Source organism: Phaethon lepturus, unplaced genomic scaffold, assembly GCF_000687285.1.
Source record: "Phaethon lepturus isolate BGI_N335 unplaced genomic scaffold, ASM68728v1 scaffold7376, whole genome shotgun sequence".
In the NCBI taxonomy this organism is placed as follows: domain Eukaryota; kingdom Metazoa; phylum Chordata; class Aves; order Phaethontiformes; family Phaethontidae; genus Phaethon; species Phaethon lepturus.
Window position 1 is genome coordinate 31,438 of NW_010545487.1, and position 12,638 is coordinate 44,075.

Sequence of the window (12,638 nt, forward strand, 5' to 3'; positions counted from 1 at the left end):
CAAAAATGCAATGCTGTAAATGTGATGCATCCACGAAGCGCTCTGCAAGCATCAGGACTGAGCACAGGGGGGAGCCATTTAGTCATAATCCTTAAATTGCGTCTAAGGAACTCAAACTGAGGAACAAGAGTGAAAAGCAGAATTGCTACCTGAAAACATATAGGTAAAGGAAGTAGCTACTAGAAGGCATAGAAAAAGTGCTTTTATATAAATGCAACTTTATTAAATCTGAGCAACATTAAGAGCAAATTATTTCCACAAATGCAATGTTACTGAGCAAAAAAGACAATAAAAGCAACAATACATAAGCCACCAGCTATTTCCTAATCAGTTATAAACCTGCTTGATCTCAAAGTAGCAAAAGGGAAAGAAATACCTTTCAAATGAGAATCTGCCTGTTTACAGAAACAAACACTATACGGTGTCAGCCACCAGCACCAGTGTGGAGGGTGCCCACAGAGATTATTACCTGCTTTATGGTGAAGTCATTAATAAGATGATGATTGTGTTCATTCAAGTTGCAGTGCAGGGTAACACAGTCACTGTGGAACAGCAGATCCTGCAAAGTGCTCACCCGCTGCAGTCCCAGAGCACGCTCCATGCCATCCGAGAGGTATGGGTCATAGAAAATCACACTGAAGCCAAAGGCTTTGGCACGTAGCGCTACTGCTTGCCCAACACGCCCTAGAACAAGATAAACATGCCATGAGAACAGATATGAAGCTGCCAGTGCAAGGTAGCCTCCTCCTTCCTATCGCAAATGCTTGTATCAAATCACACCGTTTCATACAGCAACTGGAAAAGGATAAAAAAAGAGGCGGCTCCCATCCCACTCGAAATCATCACTAAAATCAGAAGTGTTACATCTGGGCTGTTTCACACTGCCTTGTTCAAAACAAAGCCAGAGGTTTGCACCTTTTCCAACCGAAGATCTGAAATGCCAGAAGATGTCACCTAATCTGCAGTAATCTGTGTAATACAAAGGTTTGCCTGCTGGGCCTGTTTACGGTAAAACACTGCTGCTTGTGAATCCATCCTGCCAAGGCCGTACTCTTACCCATATTGGATCAGCTGGCTTTAATAAAAAGCTACAAAATTAATCCTCAGAAATGGATGCAATAAAAGATAATTTGTTTAATATGAAGCTCAACCGTTCTCAATGCAGGGAGAGATCTCCTTTTTGAAATCTCCTTTTTGAGCTAGTATTTTCTTTCATTTGGAATAACATCCTTTCAGCATTAAAATGCCTGCAAGAATCCTGTCATCTTAGGCTCTAAAAATCTTGTATCCATCTATCTAAATGATGAGTAACACACTCCATCATATGGGACCTAGTCAAGAAGAGCACGGTACCATTTGGCATTCGCATTGACCTTGGCTTTTCTCTGTTCCACTTTCCTTACTGCCGTATTTCAGAGTTGTGACTAAAATTGCTGTTTGGTCATGACTTCATGCCACATGTATCAGGAGGTGTGTACTTCCCTTTGACACGCTACCAGTAAAACACAGAGGGAAAAAAGGGAGTGAGCACATCTAGTGAGCAAGGGTATTTTGAAGAACAAGAACTAACACACTTTTCTGGTTAGAAGACTAAAACCTAGATACTCACATTAGAGTATTACAAATGTTAGATAAAGACATTTCAAAAGCATCACTAGACACACCATAATAATCGTCTCATTTTAAAAAAAAAGTTTTCTTTTGTAACATCTGAGTTTGTTCAAAAAAGCATCAAATTAACACAGGGAAATCCCGTCTCTTGCCAATTGTGCTTGAAGGGATTTCCCTCTGCTTTTCAGTTTCTCTTTGAATAAACTTAAGAAGCTGCAGGAAGAAAGGTTTTTTGTTGATCATTTAACCTGAACACAGCAATTCTGCAGTGCTTCGTTACAGATGTGCTTGGAATATTAAACAGTATGTCAATCTGATGGGGGCTGTCTGCCTTTCTTTGGGGACACCGAGTTAAAATACTCTTCAAAATCTTTTATTTCAATACTTGCATACATGTTATTTGTTTGCCTTTCAAGCTCTTTTTTTATAAACTTGAATTAGACAATTTTCAGCACAAACACTGTATTATTTTCAAAGTTTGGCATGTTCACAGTTCAAGGAATAAGTCACAGAACTGTAAACTTTTTTTTTTTTAAAGGAGGCACATTGCTTTTACTCCAGCTCCATTCATTTTCACATGCAACACTGTCATCTGTTCTTTTTTACACTCTTTTACAACACTAGTACCTGAGGGGATTCACGACAGTGAAATCTCTTACAACAGACTCTCCAGTTAAAGCTACACTTTCCATTCATTGCAACCAGGCTAATAAACCAAAGACGTCTTCAATGTGCACAAAGTTTCCTTCTTGAAACACTTGGGAATCACATGCATGTCCTTACAGCCAGAATTGTCCTATTACAATTATTTTATGGGATAAAACTCTTCCGCAATGGTAATTCATATTTAGTCTCAGTCGTTAGACAAATACATAGACAGACACCCATAATTTGCCAATTCCTTTTTAAACAACAGTCTGACAATATAGTAAAACCACAAATCTATGACCGTTTTTTGCTTTCCTGAAAAACTTCTATTCTACAAAACTCTCCTGGGTCTGAGGGGAGGCTCCAAACCTACCGCAGCTTATCAAGAACAACAGAGAGCATACAAAGCATCCCACCTTCAGGACAACTCTATCTTAAAAGCATATACAATCACTATGAATATTCATGTCTGCTTCCAGGGAAGGCAAATTCTAAGTTCAGAATATCAATTTAACGTCTCGGTTGGTAGTGTGGGAAGAATGCAGAAAATGCATGTTGTATACAGTTGCAAAAAAGCAGAAAGCAGGAAAAGCCTATTTTAGAAATAAGAGATTTATATAAAGCTCGAGCAAAGCCCATCTTTTCTCCGCATCATTTCTCCACTGCATCATTTCAGTGACACCAGAAGTGTGGAGAGACTCATCAAAGACACCTGGGTCTCCTGTTACAGTCTGACCCATCTACTCCCCCCAAGTCTTCCCGTTTGTAGGTGTCTCTGACCTTGACCTTGCCAATGACCTGGTTTGAGTGTAACGGTATGGTAGCTGCAGTTGTCAATGACCCCCGCCCAGCCCTTGGGCAAAGAATGAGCATCCTATGCTGGTACTGCAAAGTTTTATAAAATGCCCCCGATACCCTGGAAATGTTGATGACCTGCTTGCAAACTTCCATGGAAAGAAAAAGTGCATTCACTTAGCAGCTCTCTCCTGTCTATGCAACAGTAATGGAGAGTCTGGGTAATTTTTTCTCCCTCTTGGAGAAGTCTAAAATGTGGAGAGTGCCATTTTGCTACATCTCCTGCTGAGCACATTAAGAGAGCTAGTAGCACTGCTAAGGGTACATCATTTATTGTGTGCTAGTACAACCCAACTCTTAAGCCTTAATATTGTCTGATAATGTAGATCAGTACTTTGGCCAATATCTAGTCAGGATCGTAGGCCTGTTGAGAGAATACAGCAGGTAGGAAAGACAAACTGAGTGATGACATTCATTATGATGTGGAGACAAATGTATTTGGAGGAATTTCACCTCTCCTGAGTGAGGAAATGCATTAGCTATTAGTCATCAGCATTTGTAACTGGGAAGGAAGGGGAAGGGAGTGTGACTTCACTGCTGTAAAATTATCATTACAGCAGAACCAGATCCAGCTATCTATTCATCCAAGTACTTACATGCTGCTGCTGCTCATAAATATTGTCCTTTAAAAAAAACAACCCTAAAATGCCTAGATAGAAGGTGAAAAGGTAGTGGTTTTTTTTTTTAATGCAGGGCTTACTATACAAGCTCATGATGCATCACTTGAAATATAGGACACTGGATAGTAATAAAGATTAGAAGTGACAAAGACAGCTGTTTAATGATGTGATATTATTATTTATGTAAGGCTCAAAGAATCACACACTTCATAAAGACAGAGAGAAACACAGGCTCTGCCCTAAGGAGCTCAGAGGCTAACCAAAGAACAAAACAATGACGGATGGTATCCAACAAGCACATGAGGAGGCATTATACTGTTGAGTCTCTGCTTATCTTCAAGCTCAATACAAGCAGAGGATGAGAGATGGGGTTAACTTTAACGGAGCAGCATAGAGTAATAGGATTAAGCAGGACAGACCAAGTGTCAAAGCAGGAATATGCATGAGAGGATGCAAAGAAAAGAGTGGGCGACGGAAAGAAAAAAAGCAAGTGAGTCACAAAACTTGGCTAGACCAGTGGATAAGGAAGTGAGTAGCTGAAGCTTTGGAGGGAATGACATAGTGTGCTGGTTTTGGCTGGGGGAGAGTTAATTTTCTTCATAGTAGCTAGTATGGGGCTGTGTTTTGGATTTGTGCTAGAAACAGTACTGATAACACAGGGATGTTTTTGTTACTGCGGAGCAGTGCTTACACAGAGTCAAGACCTTTTCTGCTTCTCACCACACTGCACCAGCGAGTAGGCTGGGAGTGCACAAGAAGTTGGGTGGGGACACGGGGCATCGGTTGGTTGGTGGTAGCAACCGTTTTCATTTGCATCACTCATCTTTCTTGAGTTTTAGTCCCCTCTCTTTGTGACTTTCCCTTTCATTACAAATTTATTATTACTATTAATAGTAGTATCATCATTATTTTTATTATTTCAATTATTAAAACTGTTCTTATCTCAATCCACGAGTTTTCTCACTTTTACGCTTCCAATTCTCTTCCCCCCATCCTGCTGGGGGTGGCTGTGAGTGAGCAGCTGCGTGGTCCTCAGCGGCCAGCTGAGGTTAAACCACGACAGTCCTTTTTGGCACCCAGTGAGGGGCCTGAAGGGTTGGAGACAGTAAGATTGACCAGAGCGCATTAGAAGGGATTTGTATCTGTTAACAGTTGTGGGTCATGGTATTGATTCATCTGTTCTCGATACTAGTTTATCTGATCTGCACCATGCTCTCTTTTTTTGCTGTACATGTTAAAGATTGGTGTTGGTCTTTGCAGTTTGCTGTGCTCTGTAGTGATCTGTGATGTTTTGCCTGGGAGATTTGTTATTAAAACACTGACCTTGAGCTTAATCTGGTATTTGGGCCCTGTACTGAAGCCATTACTGTACTTTTGGTACCATCACACAGAGACAATTAACAATTATACATCTTCCTCTGAGAGGTTTTTTGTAGAGGAAATAACAGAATGGCACCTTCACTACCTTCTCCTGTAATGTTTTTTCCCTTCTTACAATAACTTCTCAGTATCTTGAATATCCTTGGGTAGTTAAAATACTTTTATTGGTATTTCGTAGGAATATTGCTTTGGTTTTGTCTAAGGTTAACAAGCAATTTAGGAATATGACCCAGGCTCCATATGAGTATGGTCATGGGCAGCATGGCATGTGGGAGAATACAGGCAGGTATTGAGAGAACTTGTCACCTCCAATGGTCTTGACCTTTACTGCTGAACAACTACAGGATCCCGATGAAGTTACAGAATATTTGGGAAAAAAAATACCAAGGCTATTCCAAAGAGGCACAACTTACCGCACTGTGCTGGGCCCTGGTCAGCATCTACCAGCACTGCTCCCTATTATGCAGCACCCTCAGGGAGACGAGAGGAAAAACAAACCAACAGATACTATGGCTAAACCAGATGCTTATCAGTCTAAAAAGAACAACTTATCACAACTAAAAAGAAACAACGGAAGGGAAGTCGGGGTTTAAGAAGCTTCTCCTAAGAGGGAGCAGGAGAAAGAATCAGAAGAGGCAGCATGTTCTGCAGCAGAGCAGTCACAAGAACAGGAAAAAGACTGAAATCATCAATGAAACAGAAACCACTCAATCCCTATCCCTATGTGAGCTGCATGATATGTGAAAAGATTTCAGCTGTCAACCAGGTGAGCTAACTCCCAGCTGGTTACTCCGACGCTGTGATAGTGGCCAGCAGTCAGGAGTTAGAGCATAAGGAAGCCCTGGCAGCTGGGATCCCTTGCTAAGGATAAGGCCATTGACAAAGGGACTGGAAAAAAGGCAGGAGTCATCAGCCTTTGGCAGGGACTCCTGAACAAGTGCAAAGGACCATTCCCTTCAAGGAAGAACGTGCCAATTCCAGAAGCAAATGGACATACATTAAGGGAGGTATCCCGTATCTGAGGGAATTACCATGTTGGAGGCGATCTGTAACAACCTGGGTGACAACCATGCATCCAAAGACCCGCATGAAATCTGGTGCACGTGGTCCATGTGGCAAAAGTTTGTACAGAATGCACCAATGTCATACACCCACACCCTGGCAATAATGAGCTGGACAGACACAGAGGCACCAACTATAGATGAACTGGCCAGACAACTCAGAGAACACAAAGATAATCTCACTTCCTCCACATGGACCTGTGTCTTGGCTGTGGACAGAATGACCCCAAAAATGTGCAAGCAAGCCGAGAGGGTAGGTCTTCCTCACGCACTCCAAGGCCTCAGATATTAAGTCTCAGCCTTTTTCTGTTCAAGGGAGAGGGTACTGGTGGCACACACCACATGCAATCCTGTGGTTCTTCCTATGTGACCAGGGGAAGGACATGAGGAAGTGGGATGGTGAACCTACCTGGAGACTAGAAGCTCAGGTACAGGATCTGCAAGGAAAAACAACAGCCAAAAGGCATCCATCCAGGAAAATTACAAAAATGGCAAGATGGGCATCGTCATATCCCAATGGATGTGATCAATGAAGTAACAGCCACATCTCCGCCAATGAACAAAAAATAAACACAAGCTGTCATGGGTTTTTAGAGAATGCATATTCCAGGTTCCAGTCTGATCGTATGGCCTCTCTATCGAGTGACCCAGAAGAAGAGAGACTTTGAGCGGGGCCCTGAGCAGCAGCAAGCCTTTGAACAAATTAAACGCGAGATGGTTCGTGCAGTAACACATGGGCCAGTCCGGACAGGACAAGATGTGAAAAACATGCTTTACACCTCAGTCAGGGATAACAGCCCCACATGGAGCCTCTGGCAGAAAGCGCCTGGAGAGACTCGAGGTCGACCTCTAGGGTTTTGGAGCTGGGCATATACAGCATCTGAAACCCGTGACACTCCAACGGAGAAAGAAATATTAACAGCATATGAAGGAATTTGAGCCGCTTCAGAAGTAGTTGGTACTGAAGCACAGCTCCTTTTGGCACCTCGACTGCCTGCGCTGGGCTGGATGTTCAAAGGGAGATTGCATCTATGCATGATGCAACTGATGCTACATGGAGTAAGCGGGCCGCACTGATAACACAACGGGCTCAAATGGGAAGCCCCAGTCGCCCAGGAATTCTGGAAGTGATCATGGACTGGCCAGAGGGCCGAAACTTCGGAGTGTGTCCAGAGGAGGTGACTCATGCTGAAGAGGCCCCTCTGTGTAATAACTTAACAGAAAATGAAAAGCAATATGCCCTGTTTCCAGATGGATCCTGTCATATAGTGGGAAAACATCAAAGGTGGAAAGCTGCTGCATGGAATCCTACACTGCTGAGGGACAAGGTGAATCAAATCAGTTTGCAGACATGTAAGACATCCAGCTGGCTTTAGATATTACTGAAGGAGAAAAATGGCCAATACTTTATACTGACCCATGGATGGTGGCAAATGCTCTGTGGGGCTGGCTACAGCAATGGAAGCAGAGCAACTGCCAGAGCAGAGGCAAACCCATCCAGGCGGCAAAATTATGGCAAGATATTGCTGCTTGGGTAAAGAACCTGGTTGAAAAAGTACGTCACATAGATGCCCACATACCCAAGAGCTGGGCCACTGAAAAACATCAGAACAATGAGCAGGTGGACCAGGCTGCTAGAACTGAAGTGGCCCAGGTGGAACTGTATTGTGAATATAAGCATGAGTTACTCCTAGCTCGATGGGCCCATGGCACATCAGGACATTTAGGAAGGGATGTAACATACAAATGGGCTCGTGATCGAGGGGTGGACTTGACTACTAATGCCATTGTACAGGTTATCCATGAATGTCTAACGTGCACCATAATTGAACAAGCTAAGTGGTTAAAGCCTTTTTGGTATAGAGGACAATGGCTGAAATATCACTCTGAGGAAGCCTGGCAGATCGATTATGTCACATTACCACGAACCCACCATGGCAAGCAGCATGTGCTTACAATGGTGACAATGATTACTGGATGGTTGGAACATACCCTGTGACCCACGCCACTGTCTTGGGTGTTGAAAAGCACATTTTATGGTGACACAGCACCCGTGAACGAACTGAATTGGACAACAGGACTCATTTGTGAAACAACCTCATAAACACCTGGGCCAAGGAGCATGGCATTGACTGTGTGTATCCAATCCCCCATCAAGCACCAGCCTCTGGGAAAACTGAACAATACAATGGACTGTTAAAAACTACACTGAGAGCAATGGGCGCGGGGGCATTCAAGCACAGAGCCACTTGGCTAGCCAACACTAGAGGATCTGCCAGCTGCCCAATCAAAACCCCTGCGCACTGTGGAAGGAGGTAAGATCCCCATAGCACAAACAAGGAACTTGTTGGATAAAACAGTGGATTATTCCTTCCTCAGGAAAAGGTAAATCTATTTGTGGGACTGTTTTTGCTCAAGGACCTGGGTGCACTTGGTGGGTAATGCAGAAGGATGGGGCAGTCCAATGTATACCTCAAGGTGATTTAATCCTGAGTGAAAATAATCCATGATTTGCGTTGGATGTTATGGGAATGAGGTTGTATTGGATAGTGTGGTACCCGAGCATGATGCAAATGGTATGGAATAAGGGGTGGATACTGTCCTGGTAATTTTCTTCATAGTAGCTTGTATGGGGCTGCATTTTGGATTTGTGTTGATAACACAGGCATGTTTTTGTTCTTGCTGAGCAGTGCTCACACAGTCAAGGCCTTTTCTGCCTGTCACCCCACCCCACCAGTAAGGAGGTCAGGGCTGCACAAGAAGCTGGGAAGGGACACAGCCAGGACAGATGACCTCAACTGACCAAAGGGATATTCCATACCATATGACATCATGCTCAGCAATAAAACTAGGGGGGAGGTTGGGAGGGGGGTTGCTGCTTGGGCATCAGTCAGTTGGTGGTAAGCAATTGTTTTAACTTGCATCACTTGTCTGTCGTGGGTTTTAGTCCCCTCTCTTTGTGATTTTCCCTTTCATTACATCATCATCATTATTATTGTTATTAGTGTTATTATATTTCCATTATTAAACTGTTCTTATCTCAACCCATGAGTTTTCTCACTTTTACCTTCATGATCCTCTCCCCCATCCCACCGGGGTGGGAGGGAGAGCAGCTGCGGGGTGCTTAGTTGCCAGCTGGGGTTAAACCATGACACATAGTCATTCCCTAGCACAGAGACAGGCAAGAGCTTGGGTATTTCTTTGGCAAAACAAGAGAAAAGCCCAGAAACAGATGTGAAGAAGGTCTGGACTTTGCTGTTGCAGCAGCACAGTGAAAAATTTAAGCAACCCACTGCTGAAGAGACCAGAAGTTTAAGAGAAGAATAGAAAAACATAGCTGTGGTTGAGATATAAGTTGAGCTCAGATGCACATTAACGAGAAAGGACAGAAAACAGCAATACTACACAGAATTAGAGAAAGATGAAGGACTTAGTAACAGGTGATGAAAATTGTTTGGTTTGTGTGCAATACATTCACTTCATAGCCTCTTAGTGGTTCATCACTTCTGACATTGACATGTCTAAATAATAAAACAATAATTGAGGCTGAACTACAGATGTGGGAAGAGGCCACTAGTAGGGAAACATAACCTAACACCATCAGTCTGTTGAAAGTGGTTGTAAATACACATTTTAGTCTAAAACTAGAGACAGATAGCCTCCTGCAGTGATCTGCAATAAAAAAGAGCTTATGTAACAGCCTAAGTGCCTGAAGCGCTCAAAGGTAAAGTCTAGTACAGCCCTATTTCCATATCTTCTAAGGCTACATTTTTATTCTTCATTAACACACACCTACACAGAAGTTTGTTAGAACAGGTCAGAATCAAAATGTTGCGCCTATCCACATATATGCACAAAAAGAAACAGTGCAAGCTTTCAAAACTGACTTTAAAACTTAATTTTCCTTGAAATTGTGAATATTCTATTGTAAGAAAAGAAATAGGAACAATAAAAGGCTAGAGAAAATTACTGGTTAATAACTCTAACAGATGTGTACGTTTAAAATCAGATTTTACTAGCCTTCATGCACACAAAAGGCTTGCTTTTTAAAAATAAAACAAAAAACTAGCTTTTACACACATATTGGCAATCTGATTATCCATTTGTTTCACTTTTCAATCCTTCACAACAAAACCAACATGCTCAAAATTCGCTTAAGTAAATAATAAATGACTTTTTTTCTCATCTCAGTCTGGAATTTGTGCAATATAAAAAAGGCAATGCCAACAGGATAGATACCTCCAGCAAATATGCACATAGCATGTGAGCCAAGGCTTAAGTATCAAAAACTAGGTATGCTTTTCCATTTTTAAAACACTGCAGGCAATTGTCTACTATTTATGTACAGATGCTACGACTGTGAGTGCAATAATGACTGTGCGTTTAAATGAGGTATATAACTACAGGGGTATACATTTGAGAAAGCAACTCCATGACTAACTTCTTGAAAGTTGTATTTTAAAGACAATTCCTTGACTGTGAAGATATTTTTGCTGCCTTGCATACTCATTAAATGAGCACAATGTAATGACAGGCTATTTTCAGCTTCTAAAAGCAAGAGTTTGTGGCTCGAGTTACTTGACAGCAATGTGGAACAGGAACAGTCATTTAAGTATGATGCCTTGTTGTCAAATTCACATTATTAATTCCCGTGGATGAATACCACAGCAGTTACATCCACAATCTATCAGATCTTTGATAAGACAAGCACATGACTGAATAATTTTCATATAGAAACTGACTTGCTTGTTTTTATTCTCATTTCTGTAACAGACAGTAATTAATTCATCTCAAGCAAGCCTGTCCATCTGTTAGATGCTGAAACACATTTAGGGCCATTCAGAGAGGTAACTAGGTGATTTTATTAGGTCTGGAAACATTTCAAACTTTCTTCCATATATTTTTCTTCTCATGTGAGCCGAAATACAAATTCAGACGCAGCTCAACCAAATATATGAAATAACTTCTCTGCACACTGGTACTGCAGCAAAGACTTTTCAGATATTTTAAGAACAGTAAAAGGAAAAAAGCACAAACAGACCCAGATATGAAAATGGACAAGAAATACAATATATACATGTGACACTGGGTTGAAGTAGCAGGATCCTTGTCCTGGAAAAGGGAAGTGATGGCGTCTCCTTCTCTTACAACCAGTGTGCCTGACAGCAGGCAATATGGCAGCAGAAAGATGTACCGAAACGCAAAGAATTGAGAGAGTATCAGCAACAAAAAAGGTTGCGTCAAGGAAATGATGAGGTGTAAGGGGGTATAAACACCAGGAATGAAGTGGTATTATACAGAATGCTTGACACGGAAAGCAGTGAACTAAGCGTTCCATTTTTATAGCTCAAATCAAAGGCAAGGATTATTAAACCACCTCTCCAAGCCAACATACCTAATCCAATAATGCCCAAGGTCTCCCCTCTGATCCTGGCAGCTCCAGAAGCCACTTCCCGAATCTGTTCAACACTCTGTACTCTTGTGCCTTCTCGCAAAGCCTGATGAAGCCAGGTGGTTCGCCTGTACAGGTTCAGAATGTGGCACATGGTAGAATCTGCTGTTTCTTCTACCGAGGCAGCTGGCACATTACACACTGCGATCCCTGCAAAGAATGGGGGGAAAGGATACCAGTTGCCAAATGTTTCTTACTTTTTCCCACTTAACAGCAATTCAGGAGTATGATGTTTAAATGTAGAGGTATTGCAACACCAGGTTTGCACAAGTACTAAGTTTCTGACTATAATGGCAGACAGGATACTTGACATAGTATTTGATTAGTATGTGCAAACATATTTTTTTTTTTCCTCATTTATTATTACTATGTATTGTGTTTGCAAACTAAGGCAAACAGCAAACAGACCACTGAAACCACAGAAGGAAAGTACTAAAGAAGTCTGGTAGTTTAGAACACAAGTCTTGGTAAGCGTGTTACATGCCCACCAAGTTAGGTGTTTTGAACAGCAAAGAGAAATCTGCCTTGCTCTCCACTGTGCAGTCAACGATCATTGTTCAGAATTAATTGCATGAGTTAGCTCTCCATCACTGAGCAGATAACCTCCCAAAAGCTATCTATACAAGCTATAAAAGAGACAAAATAATTTATAACGACAGCAACTCTTATAAAGCCCTCACAGCATGGCTATAAGTATTTCCAATTCATGTATGGGTAATCATGACACAGGGAGGGACAATTTGTTTTGTGTTGCACACGGGTTTGTAGAATTACGACAAAGAGAATCCAAGTCCTTTCTTGATCCCTCAAATTAAAGAGATAACCCATCTAATTGTCAATGGAAATACAAAATCTACTTTTGCATGGCATGTAAAGATAATGCAAAATTAAATCCATGTTCCTAATAGCTGAAAAGTTACTAGTTGAAAACGGCATAGCATCAAGAAGCTAGAAGACTGTTACAGACTTCCACAGACAACTGTGGAAGGTGAACTGGTTCAGGACTCACAA

At 41.9% G+C, this 12,638-nt stretch overlaps 1 protein-coding gene across 2 annotated transcripts in view; it reads right to left on the reverse strand.

Moving 5' to 3' along the window:
• Positions 1-12,638, reverse strand: part of CTBP1 (C-terminal binding protein 1) — a 44,743-nt gene that overhangs the window by 16,744 nt on the left and 15,361 nt on the right. For both annotated transcript variants that reach the window (XM_010288959.1, XM_010288960.1), the window contains exons 3-4: positions 11,571-11,777; positions 470-684 (exon numbers count right to left, since the gene is read on the reverse strand). In XM_010288959.1, coding sequence (XP_010287261.1) covers positions 470-684; positions 11,571-11,777 — 422 coding nt within the window. The remainder of the gene's footprint in view (positions 1-469; positions 685-11,570; positions 11,778-12,638) is intronic.